The sequence below is a fragment of the Microcaecilia unicolor genome, chromosome 9, assembly GCF_901765095.1.
Source record: "Microcaecilia unicolor chromosome 9, aMicUni1.1, whole genome shotgun sequence".
In the NCBI taxonomy this organism is placed as follows: Eukaryota; Metazoa; Chordata; class Amphibia; order Gymnophiona; family Siphonopidae; genus Microcaecilia; species Microcaecilia unicolor.
Window position 1 is genome coordinate 22559257 of NC_044039.1, and position 19658 is coordinate 22578914.

Consider the following 19658-nt stretch of genomic DNA (forward strand, 5'->3'; position numbering starts at 1 on the left):
TTGTAGGCACCATTTACTGAATCTACCCTCAAATACAGCTCAGTAAATAGACCCCAGTATAAGGCTATTTTCTCCTACATATGTTGAAGGTATATGCCTCTTAAATCACTTCTGCATTTCATGCCCATCCACCAAACATGGCCCATCACAAAACTATGGTACACAAGCCATGTGATCGTTTCGGAAACAACATCAAAAAAGCCACGGGTGGAGAAACTGGATCCGCTATGAGAAGAAATGCAGCGGCAAGGGATTAGCGTGATCAACAGCGATACTGCTATTTGGCAATTTTTGCACTCAACTCTTCCCTCAGCTTTATTTACTCATCAACAGCCTTTTCAAAGACTCCCGAGGCAGGCGGTGTTCGCTGAAACACGGTGCCGTGTCCAGTCTTATCTACTATTAAAGAATATTTTGCCATCTCTCGTCTCCTTTGATTTGTTTGGAAATGTCCTGTTGATCACGCTACTCCCCTGCCTCTACACAAGCCATGTGATCAGAGTACATATTGTCATTTGCGATATCTTCAATACAGTGGTTCCCGTCAGAGCCAAATGAAGTATTCATCTCATCAAGTATTCATCTAGCTCAGGCGGATGGCTCAGTGACAATACTGTGCAGTGTTTGGTTGCTGCCAAGTTGGACAGGAATGTCGAACAGGCAGTGTTTAGTGCTCCCGCAGGAGATGAAGGCCCATCCGTCATGAAACAATGGCACTTGGTGGTAGGACTTAGAGCCCAGGACTGCAAGGTTCCAGAAGGATCTCTAGTGCATCGACCCCAGCTAAGAACCGTCACTGAAATAACCGGGTTGAGTGAGTTGGTTCCAAAATGGGGGAGAATCCCTGAGTATCTGGAACTAAAGGCTCTTGATGCCATGTTCCGACAGGGCCAGTTACAATTGAGAGAAAATACCAGACAGAAAACAAATATATTTATATATTCATTTATCTCCCAGTAGCCTTGATGGGTTTGATTTATTTCTAGTTGATATCCCAACTGGAGCATCTACATTTGTTTCAGGCCCCTGATCTAAACAGAGCAATACCTGGAGGCAAAAGTCCACTAAACCACGCTGGCTGTTACCAGTTTTTGGTATTTACAGCTCACATTTATAAAAGTAGGACATTGCTGAGAACCTTAACATCATGTGTCCTGCCAATCAGATAACAAGAAACAAACATTCTATTTATCCTCAAGCAGCAATCAAACGCAAGTCTAAAAACAGAAATCTGTGCTGAATCGCCGGTGCTGGAAGCAGAGTGGAAGTGGTTATTAAGGACAGTCAGGGATCCTTAATTACAAATCTGCAAAGGAAACCCAGAGGTCACCTAGGTCTACAGGCACTGTACCAGGACGTAAACAGAGCAGATTGAAGGGGTGTTGTCTGCAGTCAGAGTCTACATTTCAATGTCAGCCTTAAAAATAGACAAAATGTTTTAAAATGAATAAAAAGAAAAATATCTTTTTTAACAGCGCTTAGGCCACGGATGTGCTGGTAAATTTTTAACAATGGGCTCTCTCGCTGGGCGTAAGACCTGCAATTTTTTGGGGGGGGCAGGGGTGGACTGGGGAGGGCAACGCATGACTCTCTCCCCCCTTCCTCATGCAGGCACGCTAGGCATACCTTTGCTTGCAGGGATGCCGAGTCCTGCCAGCCAATAAATGGACTGCCACCATTCCCCGCTGCTTGCTTCTGGCTCTGAGCAGCAGGCTGGGACTTCCCTTGCATACAGAAGCCCCAGCCTGCTGCTCAGAGCTGGAAACAAGGAGCAGGGAGCAGCAGCAGTCTATTTACTTGGCTGGTAGGGCTCAGCATCCCTGCCAGCGCAGTAAAAGTGAATTCAGGAGGGGGCCCGAGCCCACATTTTGGAAGCCAGTTGTTAAAGCAGCAATGGGGGGAGGGAGGTCCTACCTTAACAACCAGCTCCCAAAATTCTTAAAAAACAAACGGTTCTCGCAAGCCCGTGACAGCCCGCTCCAGCACTCCACTAGCTTAGGCACACCTAAGCTGTTTTGTAATACAGGCGTAAAGCAGCATTATTGTGCCAAAATATAGGTGCGTTCTCTTATGTCAATTCAACGGCGGGCATGTCGGTGCACCTAAGAGCATCATGTCACGTGCGCAAATTATACAACTTGTACGTCAGTAGGCAAAACACCTAGGACACAGCCATGGTCCGTCCACGTTGACGCATCCATGCAGCTGTACGGTAAGGGCCAGATTCAATAAATGGTGCCCAAATATGGCCACCGATAAAAATCGGCTCAGCGCTATTGTATAAAGGACACTAGGGATGAGCATGCGTTGCAGAATTCCACGTCCAAAGGACTTACATCAACTGAAAACAGGTGTAAATTCTGGTGTGTACGTTGGGTGCGCATCCACAGTATTCTACGATATTGTGCAGAACCTTCTAGAATGCCCATGCTCCCCCCGTAAGAACACACTGTCATGTCCCCTACCTCAACGCAAGCAACGTCCTTGGGCTGCGCAGGGTCCCGTTGACACACACACTTGACTGGCACAGCCCTGAGCCATGTGTGTGTAGTTCTTCTCTGGCTGCAGGCTCCTTGATTGCTTTGCTTCCATGCACCTGGCTCTGCTCTCTCTCTGCCTGGCTTCCAGGCTCCTTGACTGCTTTGCTTCCACCCACCTGGGTCTGCTCTTCCTCTGCCTGGCTTCCCTTGCTTCTCTCCTATTGGTCTTCCTGTTCCTCCTTCCCTTGCTCTTGTCCTATGGCTGTGCCCCTTCTCCCTGCTGATGTCAGACGCCAGCACTTTATTAGCTGAGCTCTCCCTGGACTCCATGCTTCGGCTTCTACTTTGGTAGGTGTTACTTGCTCAGTGGTGTGCTTTTCCTCTACTTTGTTCTTCGTTGCTGACTCTGCCTATACCTGGATTACTCTTGTGTCTGCAGCCTGCCTACTGACCTTGCCTGTACCTGGATTACTCTCATGTCTGCTGCCTGCCTACTGACTCTACCTGTACCTGAATTACTCTTCTGTCTGCTGCCTGCCTACTGACTCTGCCTGTACCTGAATTACTCTTCTGTCTGCTGCCTGCCTACTGACTCTACCTGTACCTGGATCACTCTCTTGCCTGCTGCCTGTCTGGCTGTCACGTTCATCACCCCGCTTCCTGCTCCATCTCGTAAGCCCTGCAGGCCGCCCGCACCTAGGGGCTCAACCTCTGGGGAACGGCAGTCAGCGCATGTGAAACCCGGGGTTCTCCGGCCGCCAAGCAGAACCTGGTCCGAGTACTGGGCTCGGCAGCGCTCTACTTGGTACAAGAACTCACAGGTCTGACACACCCCTTTTGCAGCTGCATATAGGTACACTTAAGCACTATCCTATAAGTGGGCACAGAAGAGTATTTGTGCCAATCTGCTGGTTTAGCCCCGTTTCACTGCCCGGCACCTGTTGGATCAAGTTTCTGTACTGGAATCTGGGTGCGGAATTGGGCACCATTTATAGAATTTCCCCCATTTGATAGAATAGTGCCTAGCACTTAATATATGTAACTGCTCACTGCTGGGGCCAATCACATGCATATATGCTATTAAAATATGTGCGCATTATTGGCGCCTAACTTTAGGGCCACCTTATAGAATTGCCCTTAAAAGGTTCGGACGCTCTTACACTGTTTTTCACCTCCTAAGACTCAAAATGTTCCTAATTTTGGTAAAGCAGAAATATTACTGAATGAAAAAAAAAAGCAATGAGGAGAATGAATGAGCTCTGATCGGTAGCGATCAAACAATATCCCCAGGTTGTTCAGGGGCTTACATGGCATACACAGAACTCACTACCAACTGAGTCAATGGTTACTTGCATCTAAGCTGGAGAGGAATGTCATGATGATAATTCCCGTCCCTGTGCTTCATTTACACCTTACAAGCATTGAATAGACATGGATGGTAGCTTATCATCTCATCAGGGACTCCCTGACTATATTGTATCTGTACTGCAGATAAATGAGGACCCAGGAGTCCCACGACTGTAAGCCTGACAGCCTTCCTAAGCACTAAATTCATTTTGTTAATAAAAGAAGAAGGGAACGATGGAAGAGGCAGCCAAAATACTTCCATCAAGATACTGAAACTAATGATGCAAGAACAAGAGTTTCATCTAAGGAGCTCAGTCAAGTGTACTTCCTGAAACACGTTTCTCTTCCTAGCTTCTGGTACATGAAGTCAATATTTTCCTATACTTTATTTAAAAGACTAGCAACAAAGAACAGATTAAATGCAGATCTAACTGCTTCAGTATGGTCCCATGTGAAGCTCTAACACAAGAGATCAGTTGTATGAAGCCCCAGGCGGGTAAGATCAGAAGTCATTGGACTGGCCTGATGGCCCACTGCAGAGTGCTACACATTGCCACCTCAAAGGACATGGACTTAATTCATGCCTCAGGTCTTCTGCTCCAAGAGTCAGCTTTGAAGGCTGCTGGGGGGGGGGGGGGGGGAGTCCATCCAAGTCATCATGCAATGCTCTAGTGACTACACTCAGGGCCAATTATTAAAGCCAGGCTATGCCAGTCGGTAGGGAGATACTGTATAACAATCCCCAGGCAGTTACAAATGAAGACTCATGGCCCTGGGTCCCAACACAGGCTCCCAGTGAGCTGGAAGCCCAAAGAAGCAGGCAGAAACCACCATGCCTTTTCCTATCCCACCCTACCCACAAAGGGGTGTGCTAGTAAATTTTTAACAACAGGCTCTCTCTCCGGACATAGCCGGCTCTGAAATTTGGGGGGGGGGGGGGGGGGAATACATGCCTCTCTCTCCCCTCCCTTGTGCGGGCACGCTAGGCATACCTTTACCGAGCCCCACCAGCCAATAAATGGACTGCCACCATTCTCTGCTGCTTGTTTCTGGCTCTGAGCAGCATGATGGAACCTTCTTGTGCTTGCATGAAAAGTCCCAGCCTGATGCTCAGAGTCAGAAACAAGGAGCAGGGAGCAGCAGCAGTCTATTTACTTGGCTGGTGGGGCCAGCGTCACTGCCAGCAAAGTAAAAGAGAATTCAGGAGGGGGCCCAAGCCTACATTTTGGGAGTCAGTTGTTAGAATAGCCATGGGGAGGCCTACTTTAACAACCGGCTCCCAAAATTCTTAAAAACTTAACAAACGGCTCTCGCGAGCCCATGAGAGCCCGCTCCAGCACACCACTGCTACCACCCCAAACACACACACACACACAAAAACACAAAGAATCAAAAATAACTTCAGAAAATAAGTTGGAACAAAAGGGTACCAAGGCCTGGAATGTTTTTTCCAGGGAAAAGATGCAGGAAAATCAGTACGAGAGTTCAAGGAAGCCTGGAATAAAGTGAAGCACAAATCAGAGATTTAGCAGGAACTGTACCAGGGAATGAATCAGGCAGACTAGATGGACCACATGGTTCCCAGCTGCTGCCATAAACGACTTCTAAGTGTCCTCTAACAAGCTCATGAGGCAATAAGGTCCTTCTGCTCTTCTAACTACAGAGCCAGAATAAGTGAAACAAAGAGCCAGTGTTCTAACTAATTATTACATTAATTTATGTATCAGTAATTCAACAATAAAAAAAAGACGCTGTATTCCCTACAGACTCATCTGAGAACACAGAACAAGTAGGCATTCAAAGCAACGGATCTGTAAAGCAGTGGCGTAGCCAAGGGTGGGCTTGGGTGGGCCCAGGCCCACCCTCTTTGGGCTCAGGCCCACCCAGTAGCAGCACACCTATGATTTGGCAGGCAGGGATCCCCAAGCCACACCAGCTGAAAACTCCCAACAACTGTTCCTCCTGCATACCTTGTAAATAGCAGATTTTTGCCTGCATCGAGCAGCGACTGATACATACTGCGCACTGGCCCCACAGCCTTCCCCCTGATGTATTCCCACCTATACAGAAACAGGAAGTTGCAGCAGAGGGAAGGCTGTGGGGCCAACACGAGCAGTGTGTATTAGTTTCTGCTCGCTCCGGTGAAAATCTGCTATTTAAAAGCTATGCGGGGGAGGGGGGATTTTGAGAGACCATATGGCATGCAGGCAAGAGAGGGAGAGACCAGATCACTGTGGGATAGGGTGGAGTTCTTCTGCCCACCCATCTTGGGCCCAGGCCCACCCAAAATTGGGTGTCTGGCTATGCCCCTGCTGTAAAGGATTGAAAAGCTTTTATAAAACTGTTCATATTGGGCCACATTCTATAAACAGAGCCTTACAATTTGGCACCGAGAAACCGTGCAGTTAGCGCGATTCTATAAACTACTTCTCAAGTAGTTTATAGAATATGCCTACGCACTATTCTTGCAAGTAAAATTTAAGTTTATTTATTTAACACATTTATACCCCACATTTTCCCACTAGTTGTAGGCTCAATGTGGCTTACACAAAACCATAGGGCAGGTTACAATTCAGAAAATATAATTAGACAATGTAATGGAAGATAATAATCATATAGGTATCGTAAAAACGACAAAGATAATAAGAGAAAAAAAAGATAGTAAGGTCCATGAATTTTGCAGTAACAAAGAAGTAAGTTAGGTTGGGTCTGGAGGCTAAGCCTTCTTGAACAGGGTGGTCTTCAGTAGTTTTCTGAAATTTAGATGGTTCTGAGTTAATTTTAAGATTTGGGGTAATACATTCCATAACTGTGTGCCTATGAAGGAGAAGCTGGATGCGTAGGTAGATTTGTATTTAAGGCCATTGCAAACTGGAGAATGTAAATTTAAGTAGGATCGGGAGAAACTGGAGCTGTTTCTGGGTGGTAGATCAATTAGATTTAGCATGTATCCAGGAACTTCTCCGTAAATAATCCTATGAATCGAGGTGCAGACCTTAAAGGCAATACGTTCCTTAATGGGAAGCCATTGTCATTTTTCACGAAGGGGCTTGGCAGATTCGAATTTTGATTTGCCAAAGATCAGTCTCGCTGCTGTGTTCTGGACGGTCTGAAGTTTCTTGATTAGTTGTTCTTTGCATCCTGCATAGATACCGTTGCAGTAATCTAAATGGCTTAATACCAATGACCGCATCAATTTGAGAAAGACATCTTGGGGGGAAAAAAGGTTTTATACGTTTAAGTTTCCGCATCGAGTAGAACATTTTCTTTGTGGTGCAATTTATTTGCGTATCCAGGGTCACGTTCCGATCAATTGTGACACCTAGTAGCTTTAGTCTATCCGAGATAGGGAGGGAGTAGTTGGGAATAGTAGTTCACCCATTTAGGCCACCTGAAACCAGGCCGAAATACCTGCGTCTGGCGCAGATTGGGTGTATTCTATAATAGTGTGCAAAGTTTATTTAAAATGCCCACAACGCACCCGTTCTGTGCCCCTTTTCAACTGCGCTCATTAGAATTTCCACGCACCACGTTATAGTATATACCAGGGGCGTAGCCAGACTATGGCGGGAGGGGGTCCAGAGGCCGAGGTGAGGAGGCACTACCACCAACTTTGATGACCCCTGCCGACGACCCTCTCGACCCCCCCTCCCACCGCCGACCCTCCCCCGCCGCTGCCGTCATCGCTGTGGGCTACCTTTGCTGACGGGGGACCCCAATCCTGGCCAGCCAAGGTCCTCTTCTTCCCGTGAAGGCTTTGTTCTGTTTCTGACATCCTGCACGTTGTACGTGCAGGACGTCAGACTAACAGAAACAGAACGAAGCCTTGCGCCGGAAGAAGAGGACCTGGGCTGGCGGGGGTAGGGGTCCCCCGCCAGCAAAGGTAAGCGACGACGGCGGTGGGAGAGGGGTCGAGAGGGTCATCGGCAGGGGGGTCTAGGGCCAAATCTAAGGGGGCCCAGGCCCCCGTAGCTTACTAAATGTATATTTTCTTATATAATTATTATATATTTCTTAAACATTTTTTACTATGTTTGCTTGTCAAAATACTATCGTGTTTTATCACTATCATGTTACCCAAAATCCTTCTGTTATCACTAAATATATACTTTCTCATGTATTTCCACTATTCATGATGTATTGTAAGCCACATTGAGCCTGCAAAGAGGTGGGAAAATGTGGGATACAAATGCAACAAATAAATAGCTACGCCATTGGAATATACCTAGAAAGTTGTGCATGTTAATTCTAATTAAAGCCAATTAGTGCTGCTAATTGGTTATCAGTGCTGATTGGCTTGTTAATCAATTAAGTTATGTGCGCAATTTGGCCATGCAGCCAAATTAGCAAGCACAACTTAAGGCGCCAATTTGGGGGACTGTAAATCTGCATTTCATCAGAAGCTCACAAGTAGGTGAGTGATTGCATAAAGCGTTTCCCACGTGGAAAAAGGGCTCTCATCAAATATACACATGTGCTGCTTTTACATGCACTCCGTGTAGGCATTTCTGGGGACGAAATCTGGGCACAGCGGAGGTGGCGTGGTGATGCACATTTTATTAAGTAGGTGGGAATATGCTTGGAACACACGTACAATTTTGCACCATCTTTGGAACAGGTCTAAATTTGGGTACGTCAATGTGTGCAAATTTGCAGTGGCGTAGGAGGGGGGGCAGGGGGGCAGTCCGCCCTGGGTGCACGCCAGTGTTGCCAGATGGGCGGTTTTCCACAACCCGCCGCGGGAAACTTTTGCCCGCGGCGGGTTGCGGTTTTTTGGGCTTGTTTTTTTTTTCCATGCGGCTTTTGGGCGGTTTTTCGGCCGGCGGGGTGTGGGGCTAATGGCGACAGAGGCGGGTTTGGTGACGTATTGGGCGGGGTGAGGTGACGTATTGGGCGGGGCGATGACGGTGGGGGCGGGGCTGATGACGGCGGGGGCGGGGGTGATGACGGAAGGGGCGGGGTTGATGACGGCGGGGGTGGGGGTGATGACGGAAGGGGCGGGGGTGATAACGTCGGGGGTGGGGTGTGTGCAGTTTTTGGGCGGGTTTTGGGCTGTTTTGGGTGGGAATTTTTTTTTTTATATGGCAACACTGGTGCACGCCACTGGGGGGGTGTCAGCTCCGCTAGTTCCCTGCTCCCTCTGCCCCGGAACAGGTTACTTCCTGTTCCGGGGCAGAGACAGCAGGGAACCAGCAGAGCCAACGCAGCTCCCAGCGGCATGCACTTGGGGCGGTTCGGCCCTCCCGCCCATTCCTCGTCGCTTTCCCTCGTAAGTAGCAGCTCCGGAGGGGGAAGGGTGCACTCTGGAGGGGGAAGGGTGCGCTGTGCTGCACCCGGGGGGGGTGGGTGCGCAGTGGCGACCCGCCCCGGGTGTCAGCTGACCTCGTTACGGCACTGCAAATATGTGGCTGGTTTTGGATGCCTATTTTATCAAGGAATAGACACCTTTACTTTATTTATTTAATGCATTTATATCCCACATTTTCCCACCAGTTGCAGGCTCAATGTGGCTTACATATGCTGTAGTAGGACTACAGAACAAATAGTAAAATATTAAACAAAGATTGGCGTTATAATAAGCGACAGGATAGTAAGGAAAATGTAAGGTTTAAGTGTCTCTGAATTATTGGAAACCAAAGAAATGGATCTGATTATGTAGCATCTAGAGAACCTAAATTTGATTTAAGGAATTGAGAGAATCTACAATGGAAATTTCGTAAAAGGAAAAAATTAAGTACACGAATAATAGCTAAAAAAAAACAAAGTGCGAAGAGTCCAACGTGACTGATAAAATAACTGAAAACAGTGTTCCACATTAACATCCAGCCCACGGGAGATAGTTTTTATTATTATTATATACAGAAGTGCAACAAATACCTCTCTGGAAGTGCATGGGAGCACATCTCCAGATTTTTAATGGAAGTCAATGGGAAAACAGGCTTCAATATATGAAATTTTCACATATGGGGGAAAAAAAACAATAACAGAATATCTGTATAATCGAGAGAGATTGTTGTATACACAGATATTAAAATATCCCGGCTGTTGTACCAAATTTAGGGGCCCTTTTACTAAGCTGTCCTGAAAAGTGACCAGCGCTGTCCCCAGCTCGGGTCTTTCCCCACACACTGAGGCCACTTTTAGCATGGCAGTAAAATAGCCCCATTTTCCATTATTCCTGTTAATGGCCACGTGCTAATTTCCCCATTAGTGCGTGGCCATTAGCACATAAACACTTACCGACACCTATTTTCTAGGTGGTAAGGGCCCACGTGCTAGCCACGAGCTAATCGCTTAGAGCACAGCAATGGTTTTCAAGGGTGACGATGTGGAGGAAGCGAAAAAAAATCGCAGTGAACCTGGAAGGTGCACTGAGCCAAATTAAAGAGTAGTAAAATCACCTGGACCAGATGGCATGCACCTTAGGGTACTGAAAGGACTCAAACATGAAACTGCTGATCTGCTGTTAGTGATCCTGTCGTTAAAATCATCCATAGTACCTGAAGATTGGAGGGTGGCCAATGTAGCACTGATTTTTTTAAAGGGTTCCAAGGATGATCTGGGAAATTAGAGACTGGTAAGCCTGACTGCAGTGCCAGGAAAAACAGTAGAAACTTATCATAACGAATAAAATTACAGAACACACAGACAAACATGGTTTAATGGCACAGAGTCAGCATGGGTTCAGCCAAGGGAAGTCTTGCCTCACCAATTTGTTTCATTTCTTTGAAGGCATGAATAAACACGTCAATAAATGTGAGCTGGTTGATGTAGTGTATCTAGAGTTTCAGAAAGCTTTTGACAAGGTTTCTCATGAGAGGCACCTGAGAAAATTAAAAGAGTCATGGGACATGACGCAATGTTCTGTTGTAGATTAAGAAATTGGCTATTGGGCAGAAAACAGAAGGTAGGGTTAAATTGCCATTTTTCTCATTGGAGTAGGGTGAATACGGAAGTGCTCTCCTTCTCTGCACATATTCAGCAGACTGCTAAAACCTGTCATTTCTTTCTCTATAATATCAGCAAAATTCACCCTTTCCTTTCTGAGCACACTACCAGAACCCTCATCCACACTCTTATCACCTCTCACTTAGACTATTGCAACTTGCTTCTCACAGGTCTCCCACTTAGCCATCTCTCTCCTCTTTAATCTGTTCAAAATTCTGCTGCATGACTAATATTCCGCCAGTGTCGTTATGCTCATATTAGCCCTCTCCTTAAGTCTCTTCACTGGCTTCCTATCCGTTTCCGCATACAGTTCAAACTCCTCTTACAAGTGCATTCACTCTGCAGCTCCTCAGTACCTCTCCACTCTCATCTCTCCCTACATTCCTCCCCGAGAACTCCGTTCACTGGGTAAATCTCTCTTATCTGCACCCTTCTCCTCCACCGCTAACTCCAGACTCCGTTCCTTTTATCTTGCTGCACCATATGCCTGGAACAGACTTCCTCAGCTGGTACGTCAAGCTCCATCTCTGGCCGTCTTCAAATCTAAGCTAAAAGCCCACCTTTTTGATGCTGCTTTTAACTCCTAACCCTTATTCACTCATCCTCACTTTAATATTCCCTTATCTCTTGTTTGTCCTGTTTGTCTGTCCTAATTAGATTGTAAGCTCTGTCGAGCAGGGACTGTCTCTCCATGTTCAAGTATACAGCGCTGCGTACTTCTAGTAGTGCTTTAGAAATGATAAGTAGTAGTAGCAGAGATCTGTACTGGGACCAGTGCTATTTAACATTTTTATCAAATCTGGAAATTGGAACCAGTGAGGTGATTAAATCTGCAGGTGACACAAAACTGTTCAAAGCTGTGAAAACACATGCGGACTGTGAAAAATTGCGGGAAGACCTTAGGAAATTGGAAGACTGGGCATCCAAAAGGCAGATGAACTTTGATGTAGACAAATGCAATGTGATGCACATTGGGAAGAATAATCCAAATCATAGTTAAATGATGCTAGGGTCCACCTTGGGAGTCAGCACCCAAGAAAAAGATTTAGGTGTCATTGTAGACAATTGGCTGAAATCTTCTGCCCAGTTTGCGGCAGCGGCCAAAAAACCAAACATGAGATAGGAATTATCAGGACACGGATGGTAAATAAAAACAAGAATACTATAATACCTATGTAGCACTCCATGGTGCAACCTCACCTTGAGTATTGCATTCAATTCTGGTTGTCGTATCTCAAAACCATTTTCCCCCCCTTGACGTTTCCCGCAAATTGATACAATCAATGGTACTAAGCCACTTAGATTACTGCAACGGAATCTATGCAGGTTGCAATGAACAGATAATCAAGAAACTTCAGACCGCACAGAACACAACAGCGAGACCACAAAATTGGAATCTGCCAAGCCCCTTCGTGAAAAATTACACTGGCTCCCCATTAAGGAACATATTGCCTTCAAGGTCTGCACCTTGATCCACAGGATTATTTAGGGAGAAGTTCCTGAATACATGCTAAATCTAACTGACCTACCACCCAGAAGCCGTTCCAGTTTTTCCCGATCCTACCTAAATCTACATTACCCAGATTGCAACGGCCTTAAATTCAAGTCGTCTACCTACGCATCCAGCTTCTCCTTCATAGGAACTCAGCTGTGGAATACACTACCTAAAAATCAACTCAGAACCATCTAAATTTCAGGAAATTATTGAAGACCACCCTGTTTAAGAAGGCTTACCTTCCTGACCCAACCTAACGTACCTCTACTTTGATACAGCAAAATCCATGTACCTTATCATCTTTTTCACTTTTACTATCTTTGTTGTCCAAGTTGATCCCTATATGTTTACTATTTTACTATTACATTCTTTAATTGTATTTTTCTGAACTGTAGCCTGGTCCTGTGTACGCCACATTGAGCCTACAACTAGTGGGGAAATGTGTTAAATAAATAAATAAGATTTGGCCGAATTAGAAAGGGTTCAAAGAAGAGTGAACCTAATAATAAACGGGCTGGAACTTCCCTCGTATGCGGAAAGGCTAAAGAGGTTAGGGCTCTTCTGCTTGGAACAGAGACGGCTGAGGGAAGATATGATTGAGGTCTACAAAATCCTGAGTGGTGTACAACGGAAAAAATGAATTGATTTTTTCTACGCTTTCAAAAAGTACAAATACTAGAAGACGCCGGTGAAGTAAAATGGAAATACTTTTAAAACAAATATTTTCTCTTCTATTTTTTTCACTCAATGAATAGTTAAACTCTGGAATTCATTGCCAGAGGATGCGGCAAAAGTGGTTAGAATATCTGAGTTTAAAAAAAAAAAGTTTGGACAAGTTCCTGGAGGAAAAGTCCATAATCTGCTTTTGAGACAGACATGGGGAAGCCGCAGCATGGAATGTTGCTACTATTTGGGTTTCTGCCAGGTACTTGTGACCTGCATTGGCTATAAGTCTGACCCAGAATGGCTATTTTTATGTTCTTATGACCCCCTTTTTGCTCTGCACAGCAGCTGGAAGGGGGGTTAAAAGCAGGAGTGGGGGACAGATCATTTGTGCCCTCTACCCCCCAGTGGCGTAGCCACAGGTGGGCTTGGGTGGGCCAGGGCCCACCCAACAGTAGCACATGTTTAGTGGTAACTGGTGGGAATCCCAAGCTCCGCCAGCTGAAGATTTCTCCCTGATGGTAACGAAAGCGCTACTCTCCACGACACCGGCACCTGCGCACGCTCAGCTTTCAGTGCATTCCTGCTGCCAAGGTGGAAAGAAGCGTTTTCCCACCAGCTGAGATTTTTTTAAGAACACTTGATGCCCACCCAATTCTTGCCTGGGCCCACCCAAAATCTGTTGTCTGGCTACGCCCCTGCTACCCCCCCCCCCCCCCAAATAAAACTTTGCTCCTCCTCTGCTCCGGTAGTTAACAGAGCAGACAAACGTGTTAACAATAAACTAACCCCATATGCCACAGAAGGTCAGAACTCTTTCAACTCTTGACTAACTCTGACGTTAATAATTCCAGGTCCAGCTGCGACCATCATTACAGAAGGTAAGGAGGTTCGAGCAGAAGCTTTTTGGAAAGAAAGCTGCTGGTTTCTTTCCCTGAAAAGCTACAGAATTGATGACTGCAAGCTCTGCACTCCAGCAAAACTGACTACTGACAGCCAGAGTCAAACACACAAAAGGAATACACTCCACCCAGCCTGAAAAAGCCGAGTTCCTTCCTTTCCTCTGCTCATCGGAGACAGCACAGTAGCTGCACGATTTCCTGCCACATCCCAGCTCCCTATTCAAAAGTTCCTTTTCCTAGAATCAGCTCTCGTGGGTGACATCAGAAGTCTATAGACGCCTGAATTTCTCTTCCCCCACTCACACACGGCCAGCGTGATCTGAAGTTTCTCCTCTTCAAAAACATTCGGCATTCAAAATACTGCGTCTTTCACTGCCTTTGAAAATAGGTGTCTAGCTAGAATGAAAGGCGCCCTTTAAACGCGAGCTTGAACTATGTACTAAGCGGGGTAGAAAGGAAACACACCAGGGAGAACAGATTTGTTTTGCCAGCATCTCTGGCTCCGAATTTCTCAGGGGCTTGGGGAGGGGGCGTTAATTTCCTCTTTGGGGACTTCTGCGATTTAAAAAAAAAACTGCTTCTCCAGCACTGTCACCCCCCCCCCCCCCCCCCCCCCCCAGGTTTTGACCCATGCTGTTTGACTTTTCGCTACCTGCACCCTGCAGAACAGAAATAAATAAATAAAGCAACACGGTAAAGATATCTGCAAGCAAATAATCCGTACATAAAACCCAGCTTCTAGGGCAGCTCCCTTCCCCCCCCCCAAAAAAGGAGTCAATCACAAGTTTCAGGAATCCCCTTCTGCCCCTCTAAAACACAGCCGGAGAAAGTGCTTCCTTGAAACCAGCTCCTGCTTGGTTCCACCCCCGGCTAGGAAGCCCGATCTGAGCTACGTCTCCCGCCCCGGAGAGCTGATCTTCTGCAGTCCTTACCCGGCGCTTGGCGCGCTGGTGCCGCTCAGGGTCCGAATAGGTTCTGTCCACCGCGATCCCGGTGTCGCTGCCCGGCATGATGGCAGAGAGATCAGCGGAGCCTGGAGCAGCCGGGACGGTGCCTCTCTCTTCCTCAGCCCGGGTCACCGTGCCCCGAGCTCCTGCCGTTCTTCCAGGGGACCCACGAGCATATTTCCAGGTAAGGCTGGGCAGCTGGAAGACGATCTCAGGTGCTGAGGGAAGCCATCGGGCCGGGGAGACCCGTGCTGCAGCTCCTACACCGGATCCAGGCTAAGTACAGCACTAATATGTGTTGCAACTACGAGATCCAGCAGGGAAAGATGAAGGCGCAGCAGCGCCGGAGCCAGACGGTTTCCCCCACTCTGGAGAGTCTCTCGGAAGCCTCCGAGAAAGCACCGCCCCCTCTCCCCCGCCCCCAAGGTCCCAGCTGCCAAATGTAAAGGTTCCCCCACCCACCCATCAAAACAAACCTGACACAAAGGAATTTTGACTCAAAAAGTGCTGAGATCTTCCCCCTCTCGAGAAGCTTTTCACTTCCGTTCCTCCTGCCTAAAATGTGGAAGTAGGTAAAACTGCTCTGGGGTACCCCGAAAATGTTTCAAGGTTCCCGATGTTGAGCCTCTCTGCTACTTTCCCAAACCCCAAATCGATCGGGTTCTGCTGGAGTGGCCTCATCATAGTGTCCCCTCGGCATGGGGAAAATACAGGGAGGAGAGAGATTCCTTTTTAAAACGGAGTCCAAAGCTGTAATTTGAGAGCTTTTCAACTAAAACTGGGTACGAATTTTAAGAAACAACATCAATTTCAATAAAATTAAGAAGTAGAATGAGAGTTGGTAGGCTGTAATGCTATTACTTCAAGCAACAGTCTTTATTTATTTATTTGTTGCATTTGTATCCCACATTTTGCCACCTATTTCCAGGCTCAATGTGGCTTACAATGTTCCGTCATGGCATTCGCCAATCCAGAGTAAAAGATACCATTATTAATCAAACATATAAATGGCAAGTGACCGACTCACCTGCAAATGCGCAGTAGAGACTTCCCTCTCTGTCCCAGCCTCGCATCAAGACGTGATGACGTCAGAGGGCGGAACAGAGAGGGAAACGGAGACGGACTGTCGGACGCTGCCGCTGGAGCCTGAAAACGAACATTGTGCGCAGCAACCTCCACCCTCCCCCCCGCCGCCGCTCCCACCCCCCTGCACTGACCTGACAGCGCCTCTCACCTTCGTGTGCTTTCACACAGAGGTGAGAGGCGCTGTCAGGTCAGTGCAGGGGGCCTGGCGCGGAGGGGGGAGGGAGTGGCGGCGAGGAGGGTAGCTGGAAATCTCGCCCGTTTTAACGGGCTTAACGGCTAGTATTACATAAAGAACATGGATGACATAATAAAATTAAGCAATCAGGTATGCGTTACAGTTCCTATTATGGATCATTGTGGGATGCCTTGTTGAAGAGATAAGTCTTCAGTGATTTACGAAAGTTAATTAGGTCATAAACTGTTTTCAGGTCAAATGGCAATGCAGTGGCGTAGCCACAGGTGGGCTTGGGTGGGCCAGGGCCCACCCATTTATGGCTCAGGCCCACCCAACAGTAGCACATGTTTAGTGGTAACTGGTGGGAATCCCAAGCTCCGCCAGCTGAAGATTTCCCCCTGATGGTAACAAAAACGCTACTCTCCACGACACCAGCACCTGCGCATGCTCAGTTTTCAATGCATGCCTGCTGCCAAGGTGGAAAGAAGCATTTTCCCACCAGCTGAGATAATTTTTTTTTTTTGGAGGGGGAGGAGAACACTTGGTGCCCACCCAAATCTTGCCTAGGACACTCAAAATCTGTTGTCTGGCTACGCCCCTGCCACAGCTGCGTGCTCATGTAGGAAAAGCTGGACGCATGTGTTAATTTGTATTTTCCAAAGCAGGGCCGCAATCCAGTTGGGTTTTCAGGATTTCCTCAATGAATATATATGAGATCTATTCACACACACTGCCTCCATTGTATGCAAATAGATCTCATGCATATTTATTTACAGAAATCCTAAAAACCGGACTTGCAGAGGTTGGACACCTCTGTTCAAAAGGGTCCTCATTCTACCTTTAGAACCAGGAGCTGCAAAGATGCTAGGTGGGTTATTTGATGGGGGAGGGAGACTTTAGCCTGCCATTTTATTTCTGCGCCTTTTAGCTAACTCCAATAGGAAGTAGATTTTCAACTTGGTATCCTGTGCCTTGTGAATCTCAAATAGTAGCAACATTCCAGAATCTCAAATAGTAGCAACAGCAACATTCCACGTAGAATCTCAAATAGTAGCAACATTCCATGTAGAATCTCAAATAGGGAAAGGGAAATGGGACTTGATATACTGCCTTTCTGAGGTTTTTGCAACTACATTCAAAGCAGTTTACATATATTCAGGTACTTATTTTGTACCAGGGGCAATGGAGGGTTAAGTGACTTGCCCAGAGTCACAAGAAGCTGCAGTAGGAATTGAACTCAGTTCCCCAGGATCAAAGTCCACTGCACTAACCACTAGGCCAGTACTGTAGCAAGGGCGGCTGCCACCCGGGGCGGTTCACCGCTGCGCACCCCCCCTGGCTGCAGCACGACCCCCCCCCCCAGCGCACATTCTTACCTAGTGGCGTAGGAAGGGGGCGGCCCTCCGCCCCAAGAGCACGTCGCTGGGAGCTGCGTCAGCTCCGCTGCAGAGGGAGCAGGGAACCAGCAGAGCCGACACCCCCCCCCCAGCGGTGTGCAACTGGGGCAGACCGCCCCTCCCACCCACCCCCTTCCTACGCCACGGCACTAGGCTACCCCTCCACTAGCAACATTCACAACTTCATTCACAACTTGACATTTCGTTCTTTAGATTGTAAGCTCCTTTGAGCAGGGACCGTCCTTCTTTGTTTAATTTGTACAGCGCTGCATAACCCTAGTAGCGCTCTAGAAATGTTAAGTAGTAGTAGTAGTAACTACCCAGGGATATTCTTCCTCCTGTATTTAATAGCCACCGCCCAACTCCATCCAGCCATCTGACCCTGGAGCTCTCTCTGGAACTCTGCTAAAGTGACCTTCTAGTCAAGCCAATAGATGTCACCACTGAGCAACAACTAGGGACTGTCTCCCAAGGTCCTATGAACCATAATCCTCAGGCTGAAGAGCTGACCCAAGATCTGAACCCAGGCACCCTTTCCTCTAAGCTGCATGGGAATCCTCGCCTGGCATTCCTGCTTGTGGAAGGTAATACTTCAATATGGCATTTCCAACTGCAAGGGGGAGGCAGGTTCTGCAGGATCTACTACTACTACTACTTATCATTTCTATTTCCCTACTAGACGTACACAGCGCTGTACACTTGAACATGAAGAGACAGTCCCTGCTCGACAGAGCTTACAATCTAATTAGGACAGACAAACAAGAGATAAGGGAATATTAAAGTGAGGATGATCTCAGGGGACCTTCCTGTCCCCACCAACCGCACCCCTCCCCCATCACTACTACCACCAGCAGCAGAAGAACAGGGGCAGAGGACTTCCACACAGATTAAAGGAAACATTGATTACTGCATAGTAAGTATGAAACCCATGCAAGCAACTGGGGTATTTTCAACACCTTCCCATATAGTCACTGCACAAAAAATTCTTTCCCACGCTGCGTGCAGATGCATTCACATTATCCACAACCGTGACAGTGCACAATAAATTACCTTGCACTACCTGCAATGTGCAGTCCGTGCCCTGTCACTGCTCATAAACCTTTCATTTACACCCTGTTTCAAGGTATACAGTTGCATAAGTACATAAGTATTGCCATATTGGGACAGACCAAAAGTCCATCAAGCCCAGCATCCTGTTTCCAACAGTAGCCAATCCAGGTCACAAATACCTGGCAAGATCCCGAAAAAGTACAAAACATTTTATGCTGCTTATCCCAGAAACAGTGGTTTTGCCCCAACTCCAATTTAATAATGGTCTACTACTACTACTATTTAGCTACAAAGCGTACGCAGCGCTGCACAAACATAGAAGAAAGACAGTCCCTGCTCAAAGAGCTTACAGTTTTCCTTTAGGAAGTAGTCCAAATCTTTTTTAAACTCTGCTAAGCTAACCCACCTGGCAACGAATTCCAGAGTTGAATTACACGTTGAGTGAAGAAATATTTTCTCCGATTTGTTTTAAAATTTACTACATTGTAGCTTCATCGCATGCCCCCTAGTCCTAGAATTTTTGGAAAGCGTGAACAGATGCTTCACATCTACCCTTTCAACTCCACTCATTATTTTATGGATCTTTATCATATCTCCCCTCAGCCGCCTTTTCCCCAAGCTGAAGAGCCCTAGCCGCTTTAGCCTTTCCTCATAGGGAAGTCGTCCCATCCCCTTTATCATTTTTGTCGCCCTTCTCTGCACCTTTTCTAATTCCACTATATCTTTTTACAGATGCGGCGACCAGAATTGCACACAGTATTCGAGGTGCGGTCGCACCATGGAGCAATACAAAGGCATCATAACATCCTCATGTTTGTTTTCCATCCCTTTCCTAATAATACCTAACATTCTATGTGCTTTCTTAGCACCCGTTGTCTTTCAGGTGATATAATGGTTACTGTGGCAGGGTGCTAATTCACATGGGAACTGCTTACCATACTTTAGTGAAAGGGCCCCTTAGTTGGACCAAGAGAAAAGTTGGGGAGCACATGATAAGTCCCTCCTTCAGAAGTGGCTACAAGACTGAAGGAAGGAAACAGACTTAATTCTATTGTGGGCATTCCCACCCTGCTGTAGCTGTGTCTCCTTCAACCTTGTAGTCTGAAAGCAGGACCCTACCTGGGTCTCAACAGCTCAGGGCCACATCTTTTTTCTTCGGTGGTGGTGC

The 19658-nt window shown here is 47.0% G+C and overlaps 1 protein-coding gene across 1 annotated transcript in view; it reads right to left on the reverse strand.

Moving 5' to 3' along the window:
• The window catches only part of TMCC3 (transmembrane and coiled-coil domain family 3), a 113817-nt gene extending 98669 nt beyond the window's left edge, over positions 1-15148 (reverse strand). The window contains exon 1 of the mRNA XM_030215069.1: positions 14768-15148. Within this exon, the coding sequence (XP_030070929.1) occupies positions 14768-14845 (78 nt within the window). The 5' untranslated portion in view covers positions 14846-15148. The remainder of the gene's footprint in view (positions 1-14767) is intronic.
• Between the last annotated feature and the right edge of the window lie 4510 nt (positions 15149-19658).